The sequence below is a fragment of the Cotesia typhae genome, unplaced genomic scaffold (genome assembly GCF_013202065.1).
Source record: "Cotesia typhae breed Kobodo isofemale line unplaced genomic scaffold, CoteBio_Ctyphae scaffold_152, whole genome shotgun sequence".
Taxonomy (NCBI): Eukaryota; Metazoa; Arthropoda; class Insecta; order Hymenoptera; family Braconidae; genus Cotesia; species Cotesia typhae.
The window spans coordinates 9,774,026-9,786,560 of NW_027423776.1; the positions used below are offsets into that span (position 1 = coordinate 9,774,026).

At 25.1% G+C, this 12,535-nt stretch overlaps 2 protein-coding genes across 6 annotated transcripts in view; one reads left to right on the forward strand and one right to left on the reverse strand.

Annotated features, from left to right (window-relative positions):
- The window catches only part of LOC141536506 (uncharacterized), a 64,376-nt gene extending 62,454 nt beyond the window's left edge, over positions 1 to 1,922 (reverse strand). For 3 of the 4 annotated variants that reach the window (XM_074257084.1, XM_074257082.1, XM_074257083.1), the window contains exon 1: positions 1,864 to 1,920. The gene's annotated coding sequence lies outside the window, so the exon portion shown is untranslated. Of the gene's footprint in view, positions 1 to 1,863 lie in introns of all 4 variants that reach the window. The other variant, XM_074257081.1, reaches the window with a different exon arrangement.
- A 656-nt stretch (positions 1,923 to 2,578) lies between these two features.
- On the forward strand, positions 2,579 to 6,527 carry Bulli (regulator of MON1-CCZ1 complex protein bulli). Of its 2 annotated transcripts, XM_074257087.1 has the most exons (12): positions 2,579 to 2,687; positions 2,764 to 2,913; positions 3,341 to 3,640; positions 3,721 to 3,895; positions 3,973 to 4,129; positions 4,289 to 4,394; positions 4,477 to 4,630; positions 4,765 to 4,828; positions 4,941 to 5,160; positions 5,248 to 5,414; positions 5,864 to 6,139; positions 6,243 to 6,527. In XM_074257087.1, the coding sequence occupies exons 2-12, from the start codon at positions 2,782 to 2,784 to the stop codon at positions 6,508 to 6,510; spliced, it is 2,019 nt and encodes a 672-aa protein (XP_074113188.1). In that variant the 5' UTR covers positions 2,579 to 2,687; positions 2,764 to 2,781; the 3' UTR covers positions 6,511 to 6,527. The 2 variants fall into 2 exon arrangements, with proteins under 2 accessions (XP_074113188.1, XP_074113186.1); XM_074257085.1 differs by lacking the exon at positions 2,579 to 2,687 and having other exon boundaries at positions 2,708 to 2,913.
- Positions 6,528 to 12,535: the final 6,008 nt, after the last annotated feature.

The window sequence follows — 12,535 nt, forward strand, 5'->3', positions numbered from 1 at the left end:
TTCTTCAAAAGCGGTTTACGTTTTCTTATAGAGAATATTGTGTAGTTTTCAAAACCCTCCTTCGATTTCCTATACGGTCATTATTTCCAGAGTTATTGATTTCCAAAGTCAAAAAAAACTTTTTTGCTTTGATTGACGATAACTCCGCGGCAAATTATCGTACAGGCTTTTTGATTACGTCAAATTAAAGGGTATTAAATTTACTAAAAGAGCTTTTAAACGAAACAATCAAAAAAATTTTTTTGAAGCCCGTAGACCTTTTTAAGACGAAAAAAATTTCGAAAAATTTTTTTTCAGTAGTTTTCTTAGGATTTCTCCAGACCTGACGATGACAAAAAATTTTCATGGTCATATCTAAAAACTAGACACTTGGAGCTACAATTTGCTTTTTTTTTTTTTCTGTGCGATCTTTTTCCTCGGAGTTACAGCTCGCTGAAAATCACCAAAAAATTTGGAATTTTTTTTATATCCCTTAATTTTTGTGACTAGTGTATTAAACCACTTCAATTTTTTTACACTTTTTAACTCTAAAAGTGCAAATAATTATTTCATTATGAATAATACTTATCAATTCAATTTCACAAAATAGAAGAACGTCAAGTACTCCTCTTTATTATAAAATTAATCCTCTCAATGCACGAATTCTTTCAATTTTAACAAAACATGCAATCAATATTAGTTACTCCACTAAAAACCTTTGGACGGAAATTCCATTGTTTTTTTTAAATTAAATTATTAATAATTTACAGTGACAATTATCATTTTTTCCCAATAATTTAATTAATATCTAACAGCTTAAAAATTTTTTTATAACAGGGCACATTTAAATATTTAATTGATCGAAATTCTATTAACTTTTTACAACTTGTAAAATTTTTTTCAATCTGTTATTTTTTCATGTATCTTTCTAGTATTGACTTTAATTATTTATTAATTAAATTAGTATTTTAATGAATCAATTTCTTCCTCAATTAATTTAAAACCACTATAAATATTTTTTCAACACAAATACCATTAAAACTTTTTAAAAACTCATTTAATTTTCATGGCTAAAGTTTTAACGAGATTGGGTATAAATATGTTAATGTATTTAAAAAAAAAAAAAAAAAAAAAAAAGTAATAATTTATAAAAATCTCACAACATCCAAATGTGTATTTAGAAACTCAATTATCCTTATTTGAAATAAGTGAAATTTAATTTAAAAAATTGAACAATAACCATAAAAAAAAAAAAACATTTAAAATTAAATTATTAAAACCCGTGATAAATTATTAAAATAAATTTAGCAAATATTTAATAATTTTTTTTTTTTAAATAAATTATGGCAAAAAAAAATTGACATGTAGAAATTAAAAAAAAATAAAAAATGCAATTTTCTAAAAATAATTTTTTGGAGCAAATTTGTTTGTTAAAAAAAATTTTCTGATGACTGCTGACTTTAATGACATTAATAAATTCCGAGAAAAAAAAAATTATCATTTCTCATTATACTAAATCCCGTTTATTTAAAGGGCCTGAGTCCCGTTACTCCAAAATTATAAATAGCACTCTCCATTATCAAGCCCAAAAAAAAAAAAATCCAATAATAAAAGATAATTCCCATTGAACAATAAAACTGTATGAATAATCTTGGCCATAAATAATCCCGTTATAAATAAAGAAAATTAAAGAAATAATAAAATAAAATAAAATAAGAGCAGTGGAATCCATAGATGGCCACAAGTGTCTAACACGAAACTCTAATCAATGATCCTGGTTAACAAAAGCACCCTCCTATAAATATCTAAATAATAAATCTAAATTAAGATTTTTTTAACAAGTAAAAAAAATTTATTAATTGAAAATAAATAAATAAAAATTACCTTGATTTGAGTTGTCACTTTTTCAGCAGTGAATTCGCATCTATATCCACAATATACAATATGTAGTATCTGTATGTATATATATATATATATATATATATATATATATATATATATATATATATATATATATATATATATATATATATATATATTTATACGTATACGCTGATAAAATAATTTAGCACTTAAATCCAACAAAATTCACTCGCGAAACACCACGCGCTGTTATTGTTATGATTGACAATAAACCTTCACATAATAAATAATAAAAATAATAAATAAATACTTAATAGCAAAACAATAAAATCAAGCAATAAATAAAGACAACTGGACAATTATAAATAAATTTTAAATAATAAAATGATTGTTAACTTGTAACGTTATCATGACGGTACTGAATACTGTGTCCCAGCCCTTTTGCTAGAGCACCAACTAATCCGCCATTTTCTTTAATGATACCTCAGACTCAGACCGATGATTACCAAGGACCTCTTTCTGTGTTTTCTTGTATTTTAGTTTACATACTCTGTCGTCCGTTCAATCTACACCAACCAACAATCAACACCAGCGTCAACCTTCCACATATCCGCACAGTCCGACGTCCCCTGACAGTCGGTAAGATACTGCCAGCGTTTACACCATCTGACAATATTATTTTATTCATATTTTAAATTCTAAATTCTACACAATAAGGCGCGCGGACCGGTCGGTGCCGCCATCTTGTGAACAGTACCGTGACTGCGCAGTTTGAGTTTACTATTGCTTGAGATTGGTCAGCTGTTTCTTTTATATTGGTGTTTTTCAGTGTGTTTACTCTGCAAGTAAGAGTTATTGTCAGGCAAACGTCAAATTTAATTGTTGAAGTTTTAATTTTAATAGTTTTTTTTTTTGTTTTAGTTTTTGGCGCGCTAAAAAATGGCGGCCGCCGAGCCTAAGGACGATGACGGGGGCAATGACAATTATTATTTGGAGTTATCTGTCAGTCCTGTGAGATTTGAATCTCTTACTTGTGTCAATAATGTTTTTTTTGATGACTCCAAACATCAGGTATTTATTTATTTATTTTTTTTTTAGCTTTGAGAGTAGAATTTGAATTTGTCATTTTTCAAAATTTAATTAATGGAGTGAAATTTTATCATACAGTTAGAATTAATTTAGCAAATATTTAATGAAAATTAACTTAGCAGATAATTGATAATTTTTATAACAAATAAATTATAGCAAAAAAAAAATTTATAAAAAAAATTGACATTTAGAAATTTTAAAAAGCTACAAATGTAATTTTTTAAAAATAATTTTTTGGAGCAAATTTATTTATTAAAAAAAATTAAAAAATTGTCAAGTGACAGCTAACTTTAATGTCATAGATATTTAATAATTTTTAGAATATTTTTGACAGACAGATAATGAAAAAAAAAAAAAAAATATTTTTGAGTTAAAATAATAAAATAATAAATAACAAATTATTATTCAGGTCTTCGCAGTAAGATCTGGAGGAGTAACAACAGTAACAGGACCAAGCGATGTATTTACATTTAAAATGGAAGATAAGGGCCAAGTAATATCCATAAAATTTTCAGCGGACATGAATGTTTTAGCGATACAGAGAACATACACATCTGTAGAGTTCGTTAATTATAACTCGGGTACCGGGTTGGATGTCGTTGAGTATTCACAAGTTTGTAAGAGTAAAAACGCTACTATCCAAGGGTTCGTTTGGATCCACGGCAATGAAATTTTGTTGATAACTGACCATGGCGTTGAATTATTCTCCGTGAATATCAAATATTAACTTCCATTAAATTTCTTACAACTTATTCATAAAAAAAAAAAATTTTAAATAAATATCCGCAGGTAAATCCGGCTAAAAGAAGTGTCAAAGCACTAAAATCACTGAGCTTAGGCGTTAATTGGTACGTTTATTGCCCAAGAAGCAACATGATTTTATTATCTTCCGGTACTATTGGAAACCAAATGCAGGCGTTGCATATAACGCCTGGAAATTTACATAAGATAACTAAATTTGAAAGTAACTATTAATTTTTTTTTTACATTTTTATTTAGTCATAATTTTTTATAATTATTAAAATTTTTTTTTTATTCCAGTGGAAGCAATACCAGCAAAGCCGGGAAAATTAGCAGTTTCCGATAGAGATGTAGTTTTAGCAGTACTGTACGGTACCCCGTGCATTATTGTTTTAAGACACCAGTATGAAGCTAATAAATCCATCAGTGCTTATGTTTGTGTTTATACTGTTCATAAGTAAGTTTTTTTTTAATTATTATAATTTTTGCCAAAATTTCAAAATGAATGATTTAAATCTTAGATCTAATGGTGAAAATATTGGTCGTATAAAAAATTTTTTTAAATAAAAGTTATTAATTATAATAAACATTAAGATTAATCTAAAATTTTTTTCAGAATGTTAACTATAAAAAAAAGTCATATACTAAAATTAGATTTACGAGGAAGATTTGCTATTAATGTTGTTGATAATCTAATTATTGTTCATCACCAAGCATCAAAGGTCTTTTTTTTTTTTAATAATTTATTTTTTATTAATTTTATTACCAATCAATTTAATTTCATAATAATTGATGAATTTATAGACATCAATGATATTTGACATAATGTTAGGAGGAGTTAGTGATGGCACAGTAATGCATCATACAAGCGTAGCAATACCAAAACCAATAAAACCATACAATCTTAAAGTACAAGGCGCAACTCTGTCCGAACAAGTTATCCAGCCTTGCCCGCTCTGTATCCTTTCAAATAATAATCATAATAATTATTATAATTATTGTTATTTAATATTATAATAAAATTATCAAACACATAGCACGGTACCGACTCTACAAGCGCTAACGAAATTATATTTTCCTGACGATAACTAGATTCGGAAAACTGGGTCGTCTTTCAGCCTAACATCATTATTGACATAAAACTAGGATGCTTGTGGTAAATATCGCGATAAACAATTAGTTAATTTACAAATTGAAGATTAAACTGCTTTGTAGTTTAACCGATTGATAATTGTAATAATTTAATTAAAAATTCCTTGACTGCACAGGTACATCGAATTGCACCTAGAAGCTTTGATGAAGCTTATCAATGATAAGGTTCAGTTGGTTGAATTCATAATCCAGCGGAAAGACGCTAAACCTATTCTGTTACAAGTACTGCAGAATTATGTTAATGATTTGCCTATGACGCTGATAGACATACCAGCTATCTTTGATAAAATTGATTCTGTATATCGGGGTCACTTGGAAAATGAAATTCAAAGCCAGGTATTTTTTATTTATCAATTATTTATCAATGCTTAAATATTCAGTATTAATTATAATTATAATTACATATAATTTATTTTATTTCAGATGGGTACACCTTTGCAAAATGTATCTAAAAATACAGAAGTATTCGAGGACCTTTCATATAAATTGCTGCTGGATCAAAGTGATATGTACACACACATATTGTCAAAATTTTCGGCTGATTTAATTGAACCGAAGATGGTTGTTTGGGTGTTATTGGAGTATATTCGGTGAGTTTTATTCATTTATATTTTATTATTTACATCATTTTTAAGAGTTTATTTTTTTTTTTTTAATTACAAACATTGAAAAAATTTTTTTGAAGTTTTTAAAAATTAGAAAAAAATCATTGGTAGGAAATAATTTGTTCTTAGGCATGGTTTAAAAAAAATTCAAGTAACTTTTATGATTTTTTTCAAGTTTATTTTACATATTTTTATTAATTCATAATTTTGAATCAATTAAATAAGGAAAATTTTCCTTATAATTAAAATTAGTAGATTTAATAAATTTTTATTAATTAAATTGGTCAATAATTTTCGGTTGAATTCTTAGTATTTTTATTTATTAAAAAAAACAATATTATTAGTAGGAAATTGTTTTTTATTTTTTAGAGCTAGTTTAAAAATAGTTTTGATAAATAAAAAAAAAATTGTACTTTATGTTTATACAAAAAAAGGTCATTAGTAGAACATGGAATACCAGTCCAACATTTTATATACGAGTTAGTAATAACGACTTTAGTTCAACGCAAAGCGTACTATCAGTTGCATCAGTTGCTCCAGTACCACGTTGTAGCTGACTCAAAACCATTGGCTTGTTTGCTTTTATCCTTGGAAAATTTGTACCCTGCGGCTCATCAATTAGCACTGGACATGTTAAAACGTTTAGGGAGCGCGCATGAGGAAATAATTGAAGTTCTGTTATCCAAGGGCCATATACTTCCTGCCTTGAGGTATTTACTCTCAACCAACTAGCTGTGTAATTAATCAATAGACATTGCAATATTGCTCAGAATATTAAAGTCATAGTCATAACTTTAATAAAAAATTACGTAGGTACGTACGGTCAGTAGGAATGGCGGACCAGGTATCAGCCAGAAAATTTCTCGAGGCCGCCAAAGCGCTCAACGACCCGACTATATTCCATTCCGTTTATAAATTTTTCGAACAACGCAACGTCAGGTTACATAATACAACAGCATTTACCCGCGGGGAGCATTGTCAGTCTTACGTACAGCATTTCGAACATTTATTCCGCGGAAATGATGGAGGCCTCAACACTAGTTTGAATTCGAGCATGTCTACCATTTCTCTGCAAGACTAAAGTACTTTTTTTTTTTACACTAATCAATTAACAAGTGCAATTAGTTTGTAATATAATTATAAATACATAAATTTATTTCAATTTAAGGTGTTAAGAAATTTTTTTAAAATTCATATAAAATAATTTAAAAAAAATTTTTTTTAGGAAAAAAAAATTGTGTAAACGCTCAAAATATTAAACGGTTTAAATAAAATGAACACAAATAAATTATTTGTTAATTTATTAGATGAATTTATGAGCTGATATGAACTTTTGTAAGTTTTTTTGGCTTGGCAGAACCAGAAAAGCGTATTAAAAAAATTTTTTTTCTCAAATCAGCTGGGGAATATATAAATAAAAATAAAAATCATTAAAAAAAGCAAGAAAAATTTTGTGTTAAATATTTAATACTTTTTTATGTTAATTTAAAACTTTTGTGTGTTAATTTAACACAATAAATGTTAAATTTAAACATAAAAGTGTTAAATATTTAATAAAAAATTTTTTACAGTGTAGGGAATAATTACGTATTGAATATAAAATTAAATTAATATATTTTTTAAATCAAATTATTATGCTGCCTGGTCAATATTTGGATCCTTTACCTTAAACTTCCCACAAACCATCAAGTATCTATAAAAAAAAAAAAAAAAAAATTTTTTTTCTAGCTGTTCCAAAGGAAAATAATGGCTATGTATTAACAAAATATTTTTTGTTAATATTAGGGTACCATTTGTTACAGACTATTGATTACTTTTTTTATTTTTATGTTAATCATTTAAATAAATAAGAAATGAGAGAAATGAATGGATTTTATCATGTACGAAAGACTTGGAGTGCTCTTGTGGGATTTAGGTATTTCATAACTGTGAAAATGGAATAAAAAATGAATGCTGACAAGATGAGGGACAATTGACATAGCGGCAGGATATTCCAATCAGCGTATTTATTGGACAGTAAAATGTTTTATCATTGAGGACAGAGAGTCATGTGGCAGAATGTTTGAAAAACATAAAAAGATCGATAGCGCTTTTGTATTATGTAGGATATAGGAGGAGGACTATAGGTATATAGTAAATATTCATTGGTTGAGTATTCGTTTCGGTTGGTTTCGCATTAGAGTTGTCAGTATCTGTCTCGGAAAAAAGCTTATACACGTATCGCTGAATACCAGAAGTGAATCCCGTAGAATCCGTAGTGAATAGCTGAGAGCGTAAATGTCACTGTTCATTGTTCCAAAATGCGAATTTTCGATGATAATAAGAGTCTGCCAGAGTAAAATGAATAGAGACCCGGTAAGCAAACACCCAACGATCAACGGGGAAAGTAATACGGGAGTAGAGGAACAGAGGAACTAAATTGAATAAGTTTTTAAATTAAATTGTACATTATACATATTAAATATTAAATATTAAATATTTCAATAGTCCATTCAAAATGCATTTTATTGACATATCTTAAATCACTTTTTGTCTTTCATTTGTTTATTGTTCAAAAAACAATAGTGTTATTATGTGTATGTCTGCTATGTATTATTATTCTTATCGTAGAATGCAGAAAAATTTTTTAACGGGTCACAGGTAGTTAATTTCGTTTATTTTATTTACGAGGATTATTATTTATTTATTCATAGACTTTTAGGGTTTACTTCTTTTTTTATTTTCTCTATGAATAGATAGATTTTTTATTTTTATTTTATCTTATTATTTAAAGTTAGATTTTTTGTTTCAATAGTTTGGTACACGGTGCGATAAAAGATTAGATTTATAAATTCGGGGATTTTTCATTTATGATTTGGTTTTTAAATATTACTAAGTTACTTTTAATATTAAAAATTAATTATGTATTTAATATAAGCTCATCCCGACATTACACTCGTTGAAGCCTTTCATTTGAGTACCCACATCAATTTTTCATATATTTATATATATTTTATATATTTATATATGAAAAATATATCAAAATGCATGAGGGTACTCAAATGAAAGCTTTTCATGAGCTATTTATTAAACAGGATATTGATTTAAACAAAAAAATCAAAATTTTGTCTTAATAAAAAAAAATAATTATTATTATAAATAATTAAAAGTCTCAGTAATATTTTTAACCATTGAAATTTCATTAATAATTTATCTGTTCCCATTTGTAATTATTTTTTTCTATAACACTGCAATAGATATATTACTTTCGTAATTAACATACATTACAATAATAGTAATTCAATCATAATAATAATAACTATTGTATAATTAATTATTGTTATTATTGATTAGTCATTAGATTATAAATATTTTGGTCTCTCACACCATAAACAATCTTTTACCCTACTTGGCGACAGTATTTAAACTAAACAACCCCAACACACATTACATAAAAATCAATAAACTCCATTTGCGATTCCTTAATTATTTCATTGAAATTACAATTCACCCAGATTACAAGCTTTGAAAAAAGATTTCAATTTAAAAATTAGTCTTACATCAACTAGCATACGATTAATTTTTATAATAATTATAATTTTGTCCAATTTATCATATATAGGAAAATTTTTTTACCAAGTCTAATTATTAATTATAAAATGGTAATTATAATTTCAATTTAACTCGAACCATTACAACTTGAAATTTAGTGCGTTTATTTTAAAGGTGCGTGTACAACAGAATAATTATATTTACCTTTAAAAGTCTCTATTATGTTTTTAACAATTTTAAAAGTTAAAACAGTTTTGATTATTAGCTTAGCCCTCTGAGTATTCCACTGTTTCTTTTATTTTTTTTTTTTTTAGGTAATTTTTTACAAGTGAGGTTCACCACTTTAATTTTCATTCTTTCGATCGAAATTTTTATTTATTTTTGTTGACAAATTTTTTTTCCGAAAAATACATAAAAAAATTAAAAATTAAAAAAAAAAGTTGATAATCACAATTTAAACAAATTTTCAAAATAATTAAAAAATTTTTTAGAAAATTGTGATATTCAACTTTATTTTTTTAATTGTTCATTTTTTTATGTACTTTAAAAAAAAAAAATAGATAAAAAACAAAAAAAAATAAAATAGAAATTTTATCCAAAAACATGAGAGCCAAATATTTTTTCAACTTTTAAAGGTAAAAAATCTATCGAAATCTTTATTTTTTTCTTTCACAAAATTTTTTATTATAAATGCGCTGTAACAACAAGCGAAATTAAAAAAAAAACATTAAAAAATCTCAATTTTTTACCCCTTCTTGACCCCACTTGTAAATAATTACCTTTTTTTGTTTCCCAAAAAATGATTTAATCCTTTTACGAGTGAAAAAGCTTTGAAAATTTAATGCGCAAAAATAAAATCCTTTTTATTTAATATATATCACGTTTTCCAGCATATACACAAACTGCATACATATTTATTTATTCATTTTATTTCATGTCGAATGATATTCAAAACAAATACACATTTAATAACGCACAAGTCTTCGGATTTTAATTTAACATAAAAATATATCAAATTTAAAAACTTTTTTTTACTTAGTTTGTTTTTTTAAATGAAATAATTTATTATTAATTATCATTATCATTTATTAATTAACAAGTTATACGAGTACATTAATTTTTCAGCTAAAATTGATATTAATATTTAAATTCAGATTAACTTTCACTTTTTCACGTTAAATAAATTAATCCCATATAAAATCCTCGTTATCTTTTTTACGCCGCACTTTATATTATTTTTTTTTTATTTCCCATAAGCGTAATGCATCGTAGTAATAATTGATCTGTTAAAAAATTAGTTTGTATTGATAATTATTATTTATTATTATTATAACTATTATTATCATAACAATACAATAGTAATTTTTTACAACCTCGTTATTTTATTTACTTTTTTTTGTTACTATTGTTATTATAAAAAAATCCATTTGTCGGACGGTTGTACGGTGTAATAAATATATCGTTATGTATATAATAATATTTAATATTAATGTTATTTATAATAAGTTCAATCTAACTAAAAACTTTATTATACGCTGATAGAAAAAGTTTCTTGGTTAAAGATTTTTTCTCTTAAATCAAGTTAATTTTTTTTATCAAAGTATAATATATTCGCATTTACTGTTCGTCTAAAGGACAACTTTTTTCTCTACTTCAATAAGTCATATAATTGTTATTATTACAATAACAAAAATTTTTTTAACTAAATTACACTTATTTTAAAATTACTTTTTTACGTGCATTATTGATAATTTACAATTTTAATTTTATTATATGATAATCTTGATCTTTGGTGGGTTTATTTTTTGACTATCAATCCCTTTCGTGCATCGATTCAGAGCTTAAAAGAATCAATATTTATTTATTTTATTTTTTTTATACAAATTTTCAAAATTTATTCGGATTTCAAAATTTGTGGAAAAAAATTAATTAAAAAATTTTATTTGATAATATGCTGTTTCATTTAAAAAAAAAGTAACTGGAAAAGTTTTTAAAATGATATTTTTTTGATTCAAATTTTCATAAAAATTTTAAAGTAAAATTTTAATCAAAATTTTGAGTATAGAATTTGGAATTTAATAAAAAAAATTAAAAGTTTTATATTAATTTAAATTCCTTCTTAAAATTCAAGTTAAAAATTTTTCTTTCAAATTTTAATAAAAATTTTTCTTTCAAATTTTGATAAAAATTTTGAAATAAAATTTTTGGTGCAGAGGTATATGTTGAAATTTGATAAAAAAATTGAGAGTGCAATATTGATTTAAAATATTTAATTCAAAATTTTTTATCCAAATTTAAAACTCAATTTTCTCAAAAAACGTAAAGTTTGATAAAATTTTTATCAAAAATTAAAAAATTAAAATATTAATTGAAGATAATAAATAATTAATCAATCATAACTAAAAAATTTGAATATTTTACAAATTATAATTCAACTTTTGAACAATTTGTAATTATAAAAAAAATAAAATAAATAAAACTGATTCTTTTCATCCAATCTAAAAAAAAATCTCCTTAACTTCTTATCTTATACTTTTATAAATACATTTATATAAATACAACAACAAATAAAAACTCGTATTCCACGTATCAATAAAAAAAACCTACGAACAACTACATAACAAACCCTGAAATATTTTCAACTATTTCATAGAATAATTAAAAATTAAAATCTAAAATAGGAGTCACCTTATAATTGGCAATAATTAAAATTAATTACAAAAAAGGTTATTCTATCTCTCTTATTAAATTTCCTCGAAACAGAACGAGCTCTGGTTTAAAATCAAACCAAGAAGGCAGACATAGAGAGTAGATGAAACTGATATAATATCCTCCTCTTGCTTTGAGTTCTTAAGATAAAGTTATATACTTTTATTCCATATTCCCTTGATATTACTTTTGCCAAGAGAAATATAAAATACTTATAAAAGTATTCATAGGCGTCTCAAACAACCACTTATCCTCATGATTCGCTATGGTGTGGCTCACATACAGCGATAGTGCTCAAAAAGACGTTCTCGTGTGAGTAATACGTATCCTTATTAATGTAATATAACAGAACACGCCAAAGATACTCTTGTGAAAACGTCTCAACTCGGGTTCAGTTTATTTACCCCTCATCCTCACATTCGCGATTACTTTATTCGGAAAATTTGGTGCCGTCTCGTCTAAAATCAAACAGCATTATAGTGTTACTAAATAAAAATATGTTCCTTTAAAAATTTCTCTGAGTTTTAATTTAAAATTTTTTTTTTTCGCGAGTAATAAGATATTTTTTTGCGGATAAATTTATACTGTTAATTTTCATTTAGTATTAAATTCTCATTAGTGTAACTTTAATGTTATAAATAATTTAAATTTCACCTCTATTTTTATTTAATTATTTTCAACAAATTTCTTTTTCAATTTCAATCCTTTGAATTTTTACTTTTATCCAAAATTCTGACCTAAGTCAATTCGAATTACTGCCAAGTTATCGAAGATTAAAAAAATTGTAGGATACCTTTTTGTAGAAAATTAAATTCTCTACAAAAAAGTTCTCTTACGATTTTTCCGTATCTTTAATATTTAAGCCA